Source organism: Myxine glutinosa, chromosome 9 (assembly GCF_964187855.1).
Source record: "Myxine glutinosa chromosome 9, kmMyxGlut1.1, whole genome shotgun sequence".
In the NCBI taxonomy this organism is placed as follows: domain Eukaryota; kingdom Metazoa; phylum Chordata; class Myxini; order Myxiniformes; family Myxinidae; genus Myxine; species Myxine glutinosa.
Window position 1 is genome coordinate 39,872,766 of NC_136269.1, and position 18,677 is coordinate 39,891,442.

Below are 18,677 nucleotides of genomic sequence, written 5' to 3' on the forward strand. Positions count from 1 at the left end.
GATCGGCCCCCTTCGGGTTGGAGAGTGGTCTCATGTGGGGATCGCTGGCGGTACTTTGGTGCCACGTGGTGCATTGGCGTGGTGCTTGAAGCCAGACGAGGCCGTGTTGGATGACGGATGTACCACAGATAAGGCTGCACTCACGCCCCACATTTACGAGTACACGACGTTGCTTTTTATTAATCCATTCCTGTGTGCTGTTTCTGAAGTGAGTTGTGGGGACGTCCCAATTTAGGACTTGTATTAACTCAACTGGACTACCGTCCAGTTGAGTTCATCACATACTGAACCCTCCGGCGTCCGTCGTCTGTTAACCTTTCGACGTTAACACTCCAGCGTCCACAAATATCAACCGATTCTGATCAAACTTGACATGCAGCATCCTTACCCCATGGACCAGGTTGGTAATACATTTCAGCCCGATCCGTTGAAAAATGGCGGACTGAGGCGACCATTTTGTTTTTGGTCATGAAAATGACGTTAACACTCTAGCGTCCACAAATATTAACAGATTTTGATGAAACGTAGAATGTTTAACCCTTACCACACAAGGTAGGTTACTATTGCATTCCAACCCGATCCATCACAAAATGGCCGCCATATTGTTTTCAGCTCCGAAATGACGTTAAGACTATAATGTCCACAAATATTTATGGATTTTGATCAAACTTGGTGTGTGAAGTTGTCCAGTCAGTTCAGTTGAGTTCTGCTTCCCTGGAAGCTCTAGTTTAATATCGCGTTCACCTGTCCCTACCATTTTATTACAATAAACCCTTTTATTATTTCTCATTCCCACTCAAATCTTGTGTTCGTTTGAGTTCGTTCCCCTTCCACAGTTACGCACTTTTACCTCATTTTCCGCTTCCCTTCTTCTCCCGTGCGGTTGATAGCAAAAGCAAAATCCGTGTTTGGTCGTCGCCTCCAGTAGATCCGTTTAGTCCATCCGCGGTCCCTGGTGTTAACCGGAGGGTGTTAACCCCCCAGGCTATGTTTCAAAAATTAATCAAACAAATGAATGGCCATAGTGAACGAATGGAGGGTAAAATGAATGCACAAAGTGAACAAATTATTGAACAAATGAATGGCCATAGTGAACGAATGGAGGGTAAAATGAATGACCAAAATGAACGAATGGAGGATAAAATGAATGCACAAAGTGAACAAATTAATTGAACAAATGAATGCCCAAAGTGAACGCATGAGGGGAGATATGAATAAAATGAGGGCAAAAATAAACTAGAGCTTCCAGGGAAGCAGAACTCAACTGAACTGACTGGACAACTTTAAAGTAGGTCAGTTGTCTGTACTAGATTTGACTTAAATGAAAAGATTTTTGTCAATTTCTGTACATACATTTCACTTCCGTAAATGTTGTGTTCACTTCTTTCTCAGTTTCAGCATCCTAAATTCTTGTGCTTTTCTTAAGAGCTGAAAAAAATATGCGAGCCTATGGTGGCCATTTTGTGACAGATCGGGTTGACATGCGATAGCAACCTACCTTGTGTGGTAAGAGTCTCACACACCAAGTTTGATCAAAATCCATAAATATTTGTGGACGTTAAAGTCTTAACGTCGTTTCGGAGCTGTAAACAATATGGCGGCCATTTTGTGACGGATCGGGTTGGAATGCAATGGCAACCTACCTTGTGTGGTAAGGGTTAAACATTCTAAGTTTGATCAAAATCTGTTAATATTTGTGGACGTTAGAGTGTTGACGTCGTTTTCATGACCAAAAACAAAATGGTCGCATAAGTCCGCCATTTTTCAACGGATCGGGCTGAAATGTAATACCAACCTGGTCCTTGGGGTAAGGATGCTGCATGTCAAGTTTGATCAGAATCGGTTGATATTTGTGGACGCTGGACTGTTAACGTCAAAAAGTTGACAGACGACGGACAACGGAGGGTTCAGTATGTGACGAACTCAACTGGACGGTAGTCCTGAAGCTGAACTGGATCAATTTTGGTGAAGATCCGGATTCAGCTAGTAGAATTTTTAAAAGTGATTCTTCACCATTGAGTGATATGGCCAACCAGGTGGAGGTATGCTCTCTACTGAGTGCCGTTCTAGGTGATTTTGAAATTAGAATGCTATGGAAGGACCTATTAAACTACTCTATACAACTTAACATGTCGTGCACGCTTAGAAACATAGGAATACTTCTGGATTCTTTGTAGTTAATGAGGCTAATCAACTCAGGAGATCATAACGATCATTTTGGTGTATCACATTCCATATCAGAAAGCTCCAGCAGAACTTCACAAAATATCAAAAAAAACATAAATACACACACACTTCCCATTTCCAAAAGACACAGGGTGGGTGATCCCAGCTTGAATCAATTCCGCAGAGACAAAGCTCCGATCAATGTCTCCTCACAAAACTGCTCCATGAACACCTTGCTTGTCCTGATCTCTGCTTTAGTTCTCTTAAGCTCTCTTCCTCCTCCACAAGCTTCTTTACACTCGGTCCACGGAGAGTTCTCCTGTCTCTCATCTATCTCTCAGGCTCTTCCTCTTCTTCATCCTCGGCAGAGCTATCCTCTGGCCTCCCACGGGGCGGCCCCAATGATAAATAAATGTACAGGCATACCTCGTTTAACGCGTTCATAGAAGTGTGAGTGCTAACCGTTCTGCGGGGTCAATATAATAGTGCATAAGGAGATACGTTCCAGGCACCGTCGTTTCTTTATAAACAAGCATTCTGAGTATTGCGCTGCAATACATGTCCCCTCCCAAAGTTCAAAGTGCCATAACTTTGTCAAAAATGATCGAATATGCAAATTTATGCATGGTTGATGCTGGTTTTCAAACTTGATCTGAGGTATGCTGAGACACATGTGTGTCACGCCTCGCCTCGTTGATAAGCCGGCAAGGTCGCTCCGTGGAGCGGCCTGCACGTATTGCACTGTGTGAATTATATAATTACCAACTCACGGTCTGAAGTACTAGCGATTCAAGAGATATCCATTTAAAAAATATATATTTTCTTTTAATTAACGATATCTGCCAAACCATGTGCCCTATCGCAAATTCCAAAAGGCCATTTTAGTAGATTGACATGCTGAACAGATCTGTGAAGTTTCCCCTCGATTGGATCAAAAATGAGGGAGGAGCTCGGTTTTAAAGGTTCATGCTTAAAAACGTCATAACTCTGAAACCATGTGATGCATGACGTCATGCTCGCTGACTTTTTTGTTCGTCATGGGTCTGCGATTGTGCCTGCAAAGTTTGGCCTGATCTGTTCAGCCGTTGCAGAGAAAAAGGGGTTTTCATGTTTTCACGAAAAACAATATGGCGGCTGAACCATGTGACCTGTGACGTCATAATTACCATTAAAATATTCTACAGACCGAGTCCCCCCTACGGTGAAATTTTGATCTCAATCGGTCCTATTATTGCAGAGAAAATCTTTTTTCAAGAAAATTAAAACATAAAATGGCACTGAGTTAAGGATCATCAGAATTATCAGAATTCCCAAAGTTCAAAGTGCCATAACTTTGTCAAAAATGATCGAAACGTCATGAAGTTCGAACTTGATCTGTAACTTATCATGAGGAAACCGTATACAAAGTTTGAAATCATTAGCATTAAGAGTTTAGAAAAAAAGTCCAGAAAACTGTTCTTTGTTTGCGTGACAAACTGACAGACTGACGGACTGACAGACGGAGCGACGGCGTGCAAACCTATAGTCCCCTCCGGTGTACACCAGTAGGGGACTAATAACCAGAACGGCACTCTTCGACGTCACATCGACTGATATGGCTCCACCCACATTATTACCTCATTATACATGTACCAACTTTGATTTAAATCACTTTAGCTGTTCTCAAGTATCACATATTTACCTGAAATGACCTCTGACGCCAAAATCTAATCAGTTCATCTTTTCATCATAATCTATATATAAATAAAACTGTGTGTGTGTGTGTGTGTGTGTGTGTGTGTGTGTGTGTGTGTGTGTTACCTATAGACTCCTAAACGGAGAGGCTCACATACTTGATTTTTGGCATAGACATGGCCATTGGGCCTGGGAAGGACATGCCCTACCTAAAAATGACCTCCGATGACGAGATCCATATTTGTTATTCATATTTAACTTAGCGCATTTCAGCGAGGAGCATTATACACTGAATCTCAGCCTGTGCCAGAGCAGCTCGCTGATTCGCTCAGAGCGATCACGTGATGTTCCATCCTCTCCGCCAGACGTGCTCACGTACTTGATTTTTGGCATAGACATGGCCATTGGGCCCTCCCCTTCCCCCTCCTTCCCCCCCTCCCCTTCACCCTCCTCCACTCCCCTTCCCCCCTCTGCCCCCTCCCCACCGCCCCCCTCCCTTCCCCCCACCGCCCCCCTCCCTTCCCCTCCTCTTCCCCCCTCCCCCTCCCCCACCACCCCCCTCCCTTCCCCTCCTCTTCCCCCCTCCCCCACTTCCGTCCCCTCCCCCCCCCGTCCCCTCCCCTTCCACCCCTCCCCCTCCTCCTGCCCCCTCCCCCGCCCGGCAACGCCGGGTACTTCTGCTAGTATATACTAATACCAAGTTTGGTCAAAATACCACCACTGGTTCACAAGTTAGCGTGGTACAAGGATCTTTAGGTAACATGACCTCTGACCTTTGACCTCATGACACCGATATCTAATCAGTTCATAGTTACGTCATGATAAATACCTGTACCAAGTTTGACTTAGATCCCTTCAGCTGTTATCAAGTTATTGCAGTAATGAAAACCTATCATGGATGGACGGACAGACGGACGAACATCCAGACAACCCCAAAACATAGTCGCCGGAGGCATAAAAATAATAATTTGTTAATACCTACGTGTAATAACATCAGTAAGTCGTACATATACTGTATGAACACTTACCTGTGAATTTTGTGGGAACTTGAGTTATGTTTACGATGAGATGGGAAGAGCTACTGTTGGGAAGATGAGACAGGCTGTGGGTATTTATACACAAAGAATTAAGTTAAGCACCCCTACACAACGAATTAAGGTAAGCACCCCCTAATATATATTCTTTGTGTATATGTATACATTGGCATATATTCTAAGGTATGTGAGATCAAATAATGATTGGTATGACATTAGCAATTATCCATTGATGAAATTGAGTGATCAAAGTGAAAAAAAGTGATTGGTTGAGTCAGTGATCCGATCACGTGGGTCCTACACACGTTATTGACGCAAAGATCGCTAGAGGTCTTCTCAGAACAATGACTGTACGTTAGAAAACATAAACGTCATCCACACTGTCCGTGATGGACCTAAAGCTCCATACTTAAATTGAGGTGAAAATATGCCTAAAATTCCCAAAAAATTTCACCTTAAATTATTCAGAATAAAATATTGAAAACGGCATGATTGTTATGTTTTTATGTGACCATAATATCACTTCTCCAGAAAATATAGCAATATCATGGGTATATTACACTGTTTTGACGACAACAAACTTGTAATGTGCGAGGTTGTAAAAAAACGGGGGGGGTGCTTAACTTAATTCTTTGTGTATATATATTGTGCCAGTGTCCTCAGCACGCTGTTCTTCCAGCTCCAGCAGTTCCTCATTTGTTGGGCTATTCCCATGTGATTGCAGTAGCTAAACCACATCATTGACGTCGACTTCGTCCAGTTTAACTAGGCTGTTTAGCCGGACGAAGTCGCTGGTGATGGATTGCTCCACCACCTCAAATCCCACAAAGTTGTTGCATGCCTCAGGCAACATGCCCCTATCTTCTACCATAAAGCATTCATGCAGGTGTTGGTGGCCTCCTCGCAGGCTGCACCGATTTTCCAATGGCATTCATAATGATGAATGACCTCCAGGGGTCCGTAATCCTTTGTTTTCACTGGTCACAAATTACCCATCTCGCATTGCGCGGCGGCCATTTTGATACCCAAGCTAATCTGTCCGTGTGCGCTGATATTGATTTGTTGCGTTGGTTTATGGTGAATGCGGATCGCAAAAAGTCTGTTTTATAAAGTAATTTTGTTTGTTTTGTCACGTTCATGTGGAGTGTGGTGCCATCTAGTTTATATTACGTATTGTTGCCCAACAAACACAGAACATTCGGTTTAAGTTTGCCGTGGACCAGTGAACTGGTGAACACCTGGGCAGTGGGTCAACCTGCAACCAACTACCTGTAGAACAGACTTGGAGTGTACGTAAGGATACGGTAGATCCAGGCTTGAGTATGGCTAGCAGTGCGAGTGCCAACCTTGGCTACCAAGAGACGCTCCCCCCGGACGTTCTTGTTCGTTACAAAGAGAAGATTTCTGTCATTGGGTGTGACCCTTATGGTCTATCAAATGATCAATTTGAGAAGAATGTGAGCAAGTGGCCTCAGGTGACCCACATCGACGTGATCAACTACCTGTTGTTCAGCAAATCGGCCTATACCAAAGATGAGTTGAAGAAGTATAAATCCCTCGAGGCATACAGGTTGTACCAAGATGGATGGGTGCGACAAATCCTACACAAAGAACTGAATGACGTCCACTTGATTCGATCCAAGGTATTAATATATTAAACAAACATGTATTTTTTAAAGCTGCTTGTGTTAATGTTATGGACCTGATTGATTAAGTGCCCTCCATTTGTTCAAATGTATGTATTGTATTCAATGTCATTAATGATTATAGTAATTGTATGGTTATACAATGAAACATGTTCTTACTTACTGTTAACAAAATGCTCGGAGCAGACAGGTGTGAGATCCCACTGTGATTCTGTTTGGATGTCACTGCGATTGATGGCAGCCTTCCACAAACGCCGCCTCTCTTCACTTAAATTTCTTGTTTCCTCACCCTGATTCAGTAGAAGTTTGGGCGTTTTGTAAAACTTGACTCCTGGCCTAACGCCTGGCCTGTTTGAACAACGAAATACGCCGCAAATTGGCATGACTGGTCGTGAACAAAAACTATTTAATGTGAATCCGCTGACGACGTTGTTCGAGAGGGTATCAAAATGGCCGAGGTGTCCCAGGGTGCCCTGCGCACGTGCTCCGATGACGTCACAAGAAAACAAGCAATTGACTGCTCATTAGGACAATCTGTTGCCTCGACAAGGTGCCTGAAGATCCGTCACAGGTAATATGCCTTAAAATTCGCTATAACCTCCTGGTCCATCGGTTACAAAAGGGAAGTTGTGTTGAGAGGAAGAAATATTAAATACTTCGACAGGTAGTGAAGTCCAGAGGCTTTCATGGTTGTCTGGGTGGCCTGGAGCATTGTCTACGAGCAACACCACTTCAGATTCAAGATCGTTTGCCTCGCAGTAATGCTTCATAGCAGGGCAAAAACTTGGAACATACCACTGTTGATAATTTTTCATCGTCACCGAGGCCTTCTTGGTGGACTTCCAGATGACAGCAGCTTTTCCTTTTAAAACCCATTCATCACTTGTGGATTTTCCGAATGGTACACGAGCATCGGTTTCGGCTTAAAATCTACGAACGCATTACCACCCAACAGCAACTTAAGGCAATCTTTGGTGGCCTTGAATTCTGATGCATGCGAATCTTCACTGGAAAAGAATGTGCGAGACGGCATGCGCTTCCAAAACAGCCCAGTCTCGTCCACATTGAAAACAAGAAAGAGCAATCGGAGATTGCAAACCTTCGCCAGGATGTATTTTCAGTGGTTGTTAAGGCTTTGTGGTGAAACAAATATGGCGGCCGAACCACGTGACCGATGACGTCATCATTTTTTTTTTCCGCCAATTTATACCTACATGACGCTCAATAAATTTCATCTTGATATGATGAAGTTTTGTACTTGTCGAATTATGACGTCATAATGGAGGCACCTATGACATCATCATGAACATGTTTTATTCCCCATGGAGAGTTCTTTACAATGAGCTATGTCTCAATTTTTTCTATTCAGCGCTTTCGGAGATAGAGGTGCAATCTTTTCCGATTTTTCCAAGATGGTGGCCGAACCACGTGACCTCTGACGTCATAATTATCATTTAAAAAAATTATACAGGTGGAGTTGCACCTATGGTGAAAATTTCCTGTCAATCGGACCAACGGTTGCAGAGAAAATCATATTTATTCTGTGCGGACAAACAGACAGACAGACAAAGAAACGGACTCAAATGCAATACTCTCTCCTCAGGCGAGGGTAACAAGCTGAAGAGGTTAGTTGCCTTGCTCAATGATTGCTTTAAGCTTGTCGGAAAATTCACGGGCTGCCTGGTGATCAGCACTTGCAGATTCGCCCCAGATGTGGATGCTGTGAAGGTTGCTGCGACGCTTGAACCTATCAAACCAACCTCGACTGGCCGAAAAAGTCTCTGTCGACAATCCCTCGCCTCCTTGTTCCTGCAGGGGAGTAAAGATACCACTTGCCTTCTCTATGATTATCAGCTGTCTTAAGGGCATATGGCACTGATTTTGGTCTTCCACCCACATGCCTAAGCTACTCTCCATCTTTTCCAACAAACTGCTCCTTGATCAAGTCAACTTTGTTGCAGTTATGGAAGTGGTGGACTGGGCAGTATCTTTTCTCTTGTCTGCATTCTTGAGAATGGTTCTAATAGTGAAAGGAGCCAAGCGTAATGAACCATCCACATCCACCTGACGCTCGCCCGCCTCAACCCTCCGTAACACACATTTTCATATCCAAATTTATACTCTTCTTGACACTTTCACGACAGTTCCAATACTCCCACTTTCAGGTCTTTTTCCAAACATTATTGTTCTAATCTGCTCAAAAAAACAAAAGAAACGAATAATCTCGGCTCCTTATAAACAAGTCACTGACTGGCTCAGCACACGTTGCTCTCATTAGTTGAGCATTTGCAAGGGATGATGGGGCTACCTCGGAGACATGCTGAATGGAGAAGGTGGATCAGACTCAGCAACGGTTGCTCGAGTGAGATGTGCATGGAAGAAGTTTCGGGAATTGAGTGGCGTGCTGATGATGAGGGGAGTGTCGTTGAAGCTGAAGGGAAAGGTGTATGCTGCATGTGTGAGAAGTGTTATGATTTATGGGAGCGAGACATGGGTAATGAACGTAGAGCAGCAACGAAGGTTGGAAAGGGTGGAAATGCGAATGGTTCGACGGATGTGCGGAGTATCGTTGAGAGAGAGGAAGACAAATGATGAATTGCGAAAGATGATGGGAATAGAGCCTGTGATTGATGCTGTGAAGAGGAACAGGTTGAGATGGTTTGGTCATGTGTTGAGGAAGGATGAAAGTGACTGGTTGAGAAGAGTGATGGAAATGAATGTAGAAGGAAGTAGAAGACGGGGAAGACCGAGAAAGACTTGGCTAAAGATGGTGGAAGAAGAAATGCGGGCAAGGGGGTTAACAAGGAGAGATGCAGAAAATAGGGCAAAATGGAGAAGATTGTCATGGGGACCGCAAGGCTAACCCCCGCTCTAGCAGGGAAAATGGCCTTTAAAATGCATGTTGTTGTTTGTTGATGGGGCAGAGGGTGCATTTCCTCGGTTGTGCTGTGTAGCTTTTGCGTCGCTTTATGGATTGTATTCATTTTTTTTGGCCTATACAATGAACGCTATAACAAATTAGCGTTCTGCGGTGTCACACTAAGCGTGGTATTATTGTACAATCTTTTCTTTAGTGCTGCAGTGCATTACACTGCCATGGCTGGGTGCAAGACGCCGACCCAGTCATGGAGCATTACCTCAAATATAAGAGGGGGTTGGATGACGTGCTCCACAACAAAGAGCTACACAGAAAACTAAAGCAATTTCCCAGGCAGCTCTCGATCATGCATTTCTTCCGCCCTGGTCTCTCCACCTCAAGACCATCAGCTCCCTCTCCTGCCTGTCTTGCCTTTCCCTCAGTGCACAACTTTGGGGCGTCTTCAGACATCGAGGAGTTCACTGGATTTTAATTCTTCATCATAATTTGAAAAGTTGGCTAACCCCCGCTCTTGCAGGGAAAATGGCCTTAAAATGCCTGTTGTATCATTTGAAAAGTTGCGTGTGTTTGTTAAATAACAAGTACAAAAAGTTTTAATTAAAACAAAAGCCGCGTCGATGTTACACAATGCCTAGATGCAGCTGTGCCTATAACGTCGATGTTATAGGCACAGGACATTCCTATTGATTCGATTACTTGATGTTATTTTTGTGCAAAGTGAAAATATATCTCGGCAATTTCCCATCTGTTATTTCAGGCGGTGTATGACTGACCATGCCGCGATTTAAAAAAATATATATCTCGGCAATTTCCCGTGTTTGGCGACACGTGAACGAAGCTATGCTCCTCTCTCCACATTATTGTGACGACGTATAAATTAAATATTTCATCGTGACGATTGTCATCAAATGGACGAATTTTTAATATATCTCGGCATTTTCCCGTCTGTTATTTCAGGCGGTGTATGACTGACCATGCCGCGATTTAAAAAAAATATATATATATATATATCTCGGCATTTTCCCGTCTGTTATTTCAGGCGGTGTATGACTGAGCATGCCACGATTTAAACAAAATATATATATCTCGGCATTTTCCCGTCTGTTATTTCGGGCGGTGTATGACTGAGCATGCCGCGATTTAAACAAAATATATATATATCTCGGCATTTTCCCGTCTGTTATTTCGGGCGGTGTATGACTGACCATGCTGTGATTTTTAAAAAAGATATCTCAATGGACTTGAAGTTACAGGCCTTTGAGAATTCATTTAGTTCTATAAAGGGCAACTTTCATCGGATTTTCTTCCCGTTTTTTTTCAACCGAGTCTAAAACTATGTTAGCAACTGTGAAAAATGAAATGATATATCGAATTTGATTTGAAATAAAACTGTGTGAGAGAGGAAGACACCACGGGCCTACAAAACAGGCCTCAAAGCTATGCGAGTTAATAAAATGGTGGATATTTGTTTATATGAAGCCTCTCCCAGAATGGGTAGAGCTATGGTTCCCAGAATGGGTGGAGCTATGGTTCCCAGAATGGGTGGAGCTTTGAGGTTTTGTCTTCTCTGCAAGAACAAGAAGAAGAAGAACAAGAAGAACAACAACAACAGCAGAGGGCACTCTATGACCAGCGTCTGCGACGCGGCTAAAAATTTTGAACAGCACATAATGATGTTTTTTTTTTTTGCTTTCGCGGTATGGTATGGTTAAGCACTTTTAATGAACTGAAAGGACATTCCTTCAATAAATTGGAAACGGCACCTGGTGTCGCCGTTTTTTTTCATTTGTAAGTATTTTTATATGAAACTGTGATCATGTGCATTCGCAGTCGAAAACATTTCAAACTTTAAAAAATTTCCCCTCTGAATCAGGAACTGCCGGGAACCTATAACCTATCCTCTTTTCCCCCATTGAAACAATGGCATGGCGGCATACATTCGTGGATTTTCGACATTTGTGGATTTTCCGCGGTTCAGGAACCGCTAGGAACCTATCCCCCCTTTTTCCAATGAAACAATGTCCCCCACATTTCCTGTTCAGACTTTCATGGCGTTTTCCAGGAACGTCTCCCCTGTGAATGTTGGGGTCTGACTGTATATTAAAAGGAGCCGAGTTTCTCCAACACGCTTCATTCCAAAGCTTTTCTGCTGGCATAGAACAATGCAAATGGTAAATTGAAATATTCGTGTCACAGCTTGGAAAATTCATTACCTTGCTGCTCAGGTTACATCCCTAATCAAATCCCGTTAACCTCCTGCTGCGTTACATGTTTTGTATGAATGAATAAGATCAGATAGATAAGATTTGTTGTGATTCTAAACAGGAGATTCAGTTTTATCTCTTACCTCAGTTTCTGTCTCACTCTCACACTCACTCTGTCTCTCAAGAACCTGCATGTTGTCATTCGGGGTACGCCTTCTTCCCATTAGCCCCTAGTATCAGTATTTGTGGCAAACTCAGGGAATAGCGAGGATTTAACGAATAGACTTACTTGGAACAAACATTTGTTCATTTAATCAGAGTTGCCTTTTTTTTTTTAAACCTCTTTCCAGAGTTTAAAGCAGAAGAACGAATGGTTTCTTCACACAGCAGTTCGAACGGAAACATTGATTATTCTACCAAAGCAGGAACCCTTTAGGACACAGTAGGAAGACACAAAATTATACATAGTAATGTCTCGAAAAAAATAATATATATATATATATATATATATATATATATATATATATATATATATATATATATATATATATATATATATATATATATATATATATATATATATATATACATACATATACATATATATATATATATATATATATATATATATATATATATATATATATATACATATATATATATATAAACTTCCTCCAGAGCTATACAGTGCACATTTACGGTGATCGATTACGGTAACATTTTCCTTTGAAACTCACGAAGAGAAACGTACCAACGCACATTTATATCGCACACACTTGGAAAATACTGCAATTCCTTCATTTAATGTGACAGAAAGTACCCACGCTGCCTCGGAGTTGACAACCAAACCCGGCTTGACTCGGATTCGGCTTTGAAGCACAACTCGCAGAGTTTGAGAAAGGGAACTCAGTTCGGATACAGCACTAGATGTCTGGTGTGTTTGTAAGTGTGTGATTTGTGTATGTGGGTGTGCCAGCTCTTCCATGAGCCTGAGGAGACAGGTAAAAACTGTACGGAAAAAGCAATCAGTAAAACGTTTTTTGTACTTTATCATTTTGAAAACATATCAAATGAGTCAAAAGCATTGCGGTCTCCTAACCTGCATTCATTTTCAACACATGCTTCACCTTTCTTTTTGATCTTAGTTGGCTTTGGTGGTTTGGGTGTAATGGCCTTCTCCACACCAACGTCCTGACTGCTCACGAGACGTTCACCCTCCTGGTCCTCAAAATCGTACACAGATATGTCTTGCTCATTTGCTTCCTGTTGCCACAAAAGGAGAAACAGGGACAGGGGAAAAATATTAAATGTGCACATCGCTCATGAATATTTAACTATCGATGGCATGGATACGAATAAAAAAAAATTAAAAAACCACCTTTAGAGGCCATTTTTCCCCGCAAGCGGGGGTTGGCCTTTTTCGGGAACCGTGGTTGTTGTTGTTTTTCGGTCCCATTTTTGAAGCAATGTTTTACGGCCGGGTGCCCTTCCTGACGCCAACCCTTTTTGCCGCCTTTAACGACAAACAGGGAATTACCAGTGAACTGGTACTCAATTAGCCGACCTCGGAAGGATGACAGGCTGAGTCAACCCCCCTGGCGTTAATTCAGCGATCGACCGGGATTCAAACCCAGGATCCTAGGATCCTAAGCCGGCACCCTAGCCACTAGCCCAACACCAGGGTTCTATCCATGGACTATCCATGGATACGAATAGACATTTTATAATCTGCTGTGCACTTAATCTTCAGGGATTTGGATTTTGAAAACCAAGATCACCAACAAGCAAAAATAGATAAAGCAAACACCACTGCTCCATGAAATGGAGTTCTACTTCCTTGTGATAAAACAAATAAAAGCTCCATATCCAATTCCTGCTGAAGACATAATTGCTTAACCAATTGGTCTGACATGACATTAGTTGTACAGTTGATAAACGTGTGAAACAAATTACAGTGCTAAAGAAGAAGAAGAGGAAGAAGAAGAATTTCTGCTTTCTAGTTTACAAAAATGCTCATGAACATCCTACTCATAGCACTTAGGTCATATTTAAAGTTTTCGCGTGTTCAAAAAGTGTTTGGAACGAGATAGTCACGGTTGGCCGAGACGTGGCAACTGTATAAAAATTATTTTCTGCACTCCTCGCTATACGCACTCCCGGTAAATGCATATTCGCCGATACGCAATGAATAAAGGAATGAACACTTTGTGTAGGAGTTCATTTACACACAAGAAGTCCTTACAGTCAAAGAACAAAATAAAAAACTGATAAGTCAGATACTTCATCTAGACATTCACTTCGGCAGATGCCATCTACTTCATTGACATTAGAGGAAAAAAGTGGTTTTTTTGGTAACAAAGTGAATCGATATAAGGACAGAACAACCAGAGAAACATTAATTAGGAGCCAAGAGCTATGTTCAGACAAAACTCTTCGAAGGATAGCAACTGAAAAACAAGACAGTACTACTATCCTGGCTATATGCAGCCAATAATTAGTTGCTGTTGAAGTCCACTATCATGACACATGTTATAAGAACTTAATAAGGCAGACCTGAAAAGACTGTACAAGATCGTGATTATGATACAGAAAGCAATGAAGCAACACAGTATGCAGACAGAGACAATGAGGCTTACCAAAATGATTATATATAAGATAAGAAGTCATTGACAAGTCAATAGTTGCAACTGTTGTTGAGTTAACAAAGCTTATTCAAGAAATGAAAGAACTTGGTGCGACAAATGCGCTTGATTCAATAAAGAAACATGTGCGCCGTATGTTAGAAGGAGAATTTAGATCATTCATTCAGATATTTCCAAATGAAAAAGGAAAACTCTTGCTGCTTCCCAACAGTGCATCAGCACTGACACAAATCTCGATAAAAAAAATTCAGCAGTTGGAGGAAGAAATAAAAACTTTGAGACAGAGTGCTTCAGATGCTAATAAAACTTTGAAACAGGCGAAATACTCATACATACAGTTCAGAACAGACATTAAAAGCTTAGAGGAAGACTTCTCATGGCCAATGCAACTATCCAAACTGAACATTGATGCTGTATGAATTCCTTCCTCTGTTAAGCTATTCCTGAGCAGATCCATTGTAGCATTCCCACTGGACTTGTCTTTGACAATATATACACAAAGAATTAAGTTAAGCACCCCTACACAACGAATTAAGGTAAGCACCCCCTAATATATATTCTTTGTGTATATGTATACATTGGCATATATTCTAAGGTATGTGAGATCAAATAATGATTGGTATGACATTAGCAATTATCCATTGATGAAATTGAGTGATCAAAGTGAAAAAAAGTGATTGGTTGAGTCAGTGATCCGATCACGTGGGTCCTACACACGTTATTGACGCAAAGATCGCTGGAGGTCTTCTCAGAACAATGACTGTACGTTAGAAAACATAAACGTCATCCACACTGTCCGTGATGGACCTATAGCTCCATACTTAAATTGAGGTGAAAATATGCCTAAAATTCCCAAAAAATTTCACCTTAAATTATTCAGAATAAAATATTGAAAACGGCATGATTGTTATGTTTTTATGTGACCATAATATCACTTCTCCAGAAAATATAGCAATATCATGGGTATATTACACTGTTTTGACGACAACAAACTTGTAATGTGCGAGGTTGTAAAAAAACGGGGGGGGTGCTTAACTTAATTCTTTGTGTATAGATCACATTGAAGAGACCCTTACTGGTACAGGTACAACACACAGGGTGAAATGAATTGCTGTTCAGAAAACAATCAAAGGTACACATCAAGAAATGCCCAAAACTACAATTGATAAAACAAAGCAGCGGAGCCTTCATGGAGCACCATTCGGCCTACCTACATATAATTCTGGTGAAAGATGCGGGAGTCCAGATGTGTTTCAGCATGTGATATTTCAACAGTAGAGTGCATTTGTATTTTGTATAGTAGGTAAATCAGCATGAATTGTGAAACATGTAAACCAATGAGTAGATGTGCTTGTTAAGAAAAGGTATAGCTAAATGATAATTATATGCACTAGTGAGGTACCCGTGCTTCGCACGGGTGGGAGGCCAGAAGCAAACAGACAATGCAGAAACGGCGAATGCCAAAGCATGAAACCAATAAATTCCACATTACTGTAGCACCTTCAGTCACATGTCAGACATGGGCAGCAAGTTTGTGAAGGACTTCCATGAAAAACGTACCCGTTCGCAAACAAACAGGTACGTGTGTTCCATTCCCAGTCAATGGCGAATCTGCATATGGCAATCCACAAATTCACGTTTAGAAAGTAGAAACCGTCACGGCATTCCGTCATTCACTTGAACTCGATATCTCATTTTTAATTCCAAGCAGCATAACTCCAATCACAAATTAAATAAGATTAATATGAAAAATAAACTTTTAACAACATTCGTGACATAAACAAATATTTAAATCCTGATGTGAAGTTCCGTACGGTTGGGTGAACACAATTACCAATTCAAAATCATAATTGTATTCACTCAATTCCAATCATCAATTGATACTTCAACAAAACGATTGACACGATTAACGTTTAACGAACAGACGGACATTTGGTGAATTCTAGTAAGATAACATAGGCATTAAAGTACAGTATAAGAAAACTCATGCTGAATAATAGGGCAGACACTGTGACAGTAACAATGGAAATAAATGTATACAGTGCCTTCAGAGAGTATTCACACCCCTTGACTTTTTCACATTTTTTTTTTTTTTTTTTTTTTTTTTGTATACTGAATCGAGGCTCGTGAAAGAGCTAAAATTGTTATGTTACAGCCTGAATTTAAAATGGATTAAATTTAATTTTTTTGTCGCCGATCTACACAAAATAGTGACAAACAAATAATGTTCACAAATTAACAAAAACAAATAAATTAACAAATAATGACAAAGTGAAAACATGTTTGAAGAAATATTTCAAATTCATTGAAAATGAAATCCACAAATATCAAATTTACATAAGTATTCAGCCCCATGAGTCAATACTTCGTAGAAGCTCGTTTGACAGCAATTACAGCTTCAAGTCTTCTTGTGTCTGTCTGTATCAGCTTTGTATATCTGGATTTGGGGAGATTTTCCAATTCTTCCTTGCAGATTTGCTCAAGCTCTGTCAAGTTGGATGAGGAACGTCGGTGAACAGCAATGTTCAAGTCTTTCCATAGATTCTCACTAGGATTCTAGGTCTGGGCTTTGACTAAGCCACTCAAAGGATTTTCACATTCTTGTTCTGAAGCCATTCCAGTGTTGCTTTGGGTGTATGTATGGGGTCATTGTCCTGTGAGAACATAAATCTTTGCTGCAGTCCAAGGTCTTTTGCATTCTGAAGCAAGTTCTCCTCAAAAAAATTGCCTGTATTTGGCTCCCTTCATTGTTCCCCCTTTCCTAACAAGTCTCTCAGTCCCTACTGCTAAAAAGCATCCCCATAGTATGATGCTGCCACAATCATGCTTCACAGTAGGGATGGTGTTATATGGGTGATGAACTGTGCTCAGTTTCCACCAGACGTAGCACTTTGCATTCAGGCCAAAGACTCCAATTTTCGTCTCATCAGACCACAGAATATTTGGCCTTATGCTCTCAGTCTTTCAAATGCCTTTTTGCAAACTCCATGCATGCTGTCATGTGCCTTTTCTCAAGAGTGGCTTCTGTCTGGCCACTCTCCCATAAAGCGTAAATTTGTGAAGTGCTGAAGAGACTGTTGTCCTTTCGACAGGTTCTCCTTTCTCAGCCAAGTAACTCTGTAGTTGTCAGAGTTGTCATTTGGTTCTTGGTCGCCTCCCTGACCAAGGTCCTTTTTGGCCGGTTGCTCAGTTTGGTCGGACGGCCAGCTCTAAAAAAAAGAGTGTGCGTAGTTCTATGTTCTTTCCATTTCCTAATAATGGAGCTCACTGTGCTCTTGGGAACCTTCAACACTCGAGAAATTATTTTATACCTTTCCCCAGATCTATGCCTCCTCACAATTCTATCTTGGAGTTCTACGGACAGACAGTTCCTTGGACTTCATGATAGAGTTTCTGCTCTGATGTGCACTGTAAACTGTGGGACCTTATATAGAAAGGTGTTTCTTTCTAAATAATGTCCAATCAATTGAATTGCCAACAGGTGGACTCCACTCAAATTGTAGAGACATCTCAAGGTTGATCATAGGAAAGTGGATGCACCTGAGCTCAATTTGGAGTATCATAGCAAGTGGTTGAATACTTATTGACTCGAGACATTTCAGCTTTTCATTTCTAGGTAATTAAAATTAAGTTTTAAGTATTCCTACACCCTCGGTTCAAATGCATGAACAACTTTGGTCGTCCGAATTTCAGTTATAAATGAATTGACATCTGCCTCCATGATCCAACAAATACAATAATGCCCCTCTGCTTTCTATATATGGTTATCTTGGGGAGGGAGGTATGGTAGATGGATAATCCGCAATAACATTCATTCATATGATGTTTAGTAAAATGAGAATTACTTCAACCTTGTACCGCAGCTTGTTCTTCTTGCCCTTGCGGACAGGTTTCTTGGTGGGAAGTTGATAATCAGGATCGCTTTGCTTTTCCTTCTCCTCGCTCTCCTCCTTAGTCAATTCTTCCTCATCCACAGAAGGCTTGATCTCAACTGCCATGTTTATCCCATCGTGCAAAGTAAATTCCAGGCTTCCAGCTAGCTGGACTTTTGAATCTTCCTGACTTTCCATTGACGTTCCATCGACCATGTTTTCCAATTCGGCATCATCTTCCATGCTAACCTCGCCATTTGGTCCCACCTTTACCACCTGAACCCCCATGGGCAGTGGAAGTGTGTGGCTGCAAACACAATAGGGATATGATGAGGAACAATGCAAGAGAGATCCATACAATTTCTCAAACTCCAAATGCACTTTAAAACACATGTGACAACAAATTGGAATATGTATGCAGACAATCATACTTAATTTTTGAGATAATATCATGGAATGAGTCAAAGTCGTCTAATATGAACACTAATAAAGGGAAGAACATAATGATCGAGAATGAAAAACATAACTCGATAAAATTTCAGTTAAAACATCATCTTTTCT

At 41.4% G+C, this 18,677-nt stretch overlaps 1 protein-coding gene across 17 annotated transcripts in view; it reads right to left on the minus strand.

Moving 5' to 3' along the window:
• LOC137435466 (transcriptional repressor CTCF) overlaps positions 1–18,677 on the minus strand; it is a 167,318-nt gene that overhangs the window by 47,771 nt on the left and 100,870 nt on the right. For 11 of the 17 annotated variants that reach the window (XM_078784292.1, XM_078784291.1, XM_078784285.1 and 8 more), the window contains 2 exons: positions 18,090–18,423; positions 12,730–12,865 (listed from right to left, as the gene is read on the minus strand). In XM_078784292.1, coding sequence (XP_078640418.1) covers positions 12,730–12,865; positions 18,090–18,423 — 470 coding nt within the window. The remainder of the gene's footprint in view (positions 1–12,729; positions 12,866–18,089; positions 18,424–18,677) is intronic. The other 6 variants (XM_078784293.1, XM_078784294.1, XM_078784296.1 and 3 more) reach the window with 1 other exon arrangement.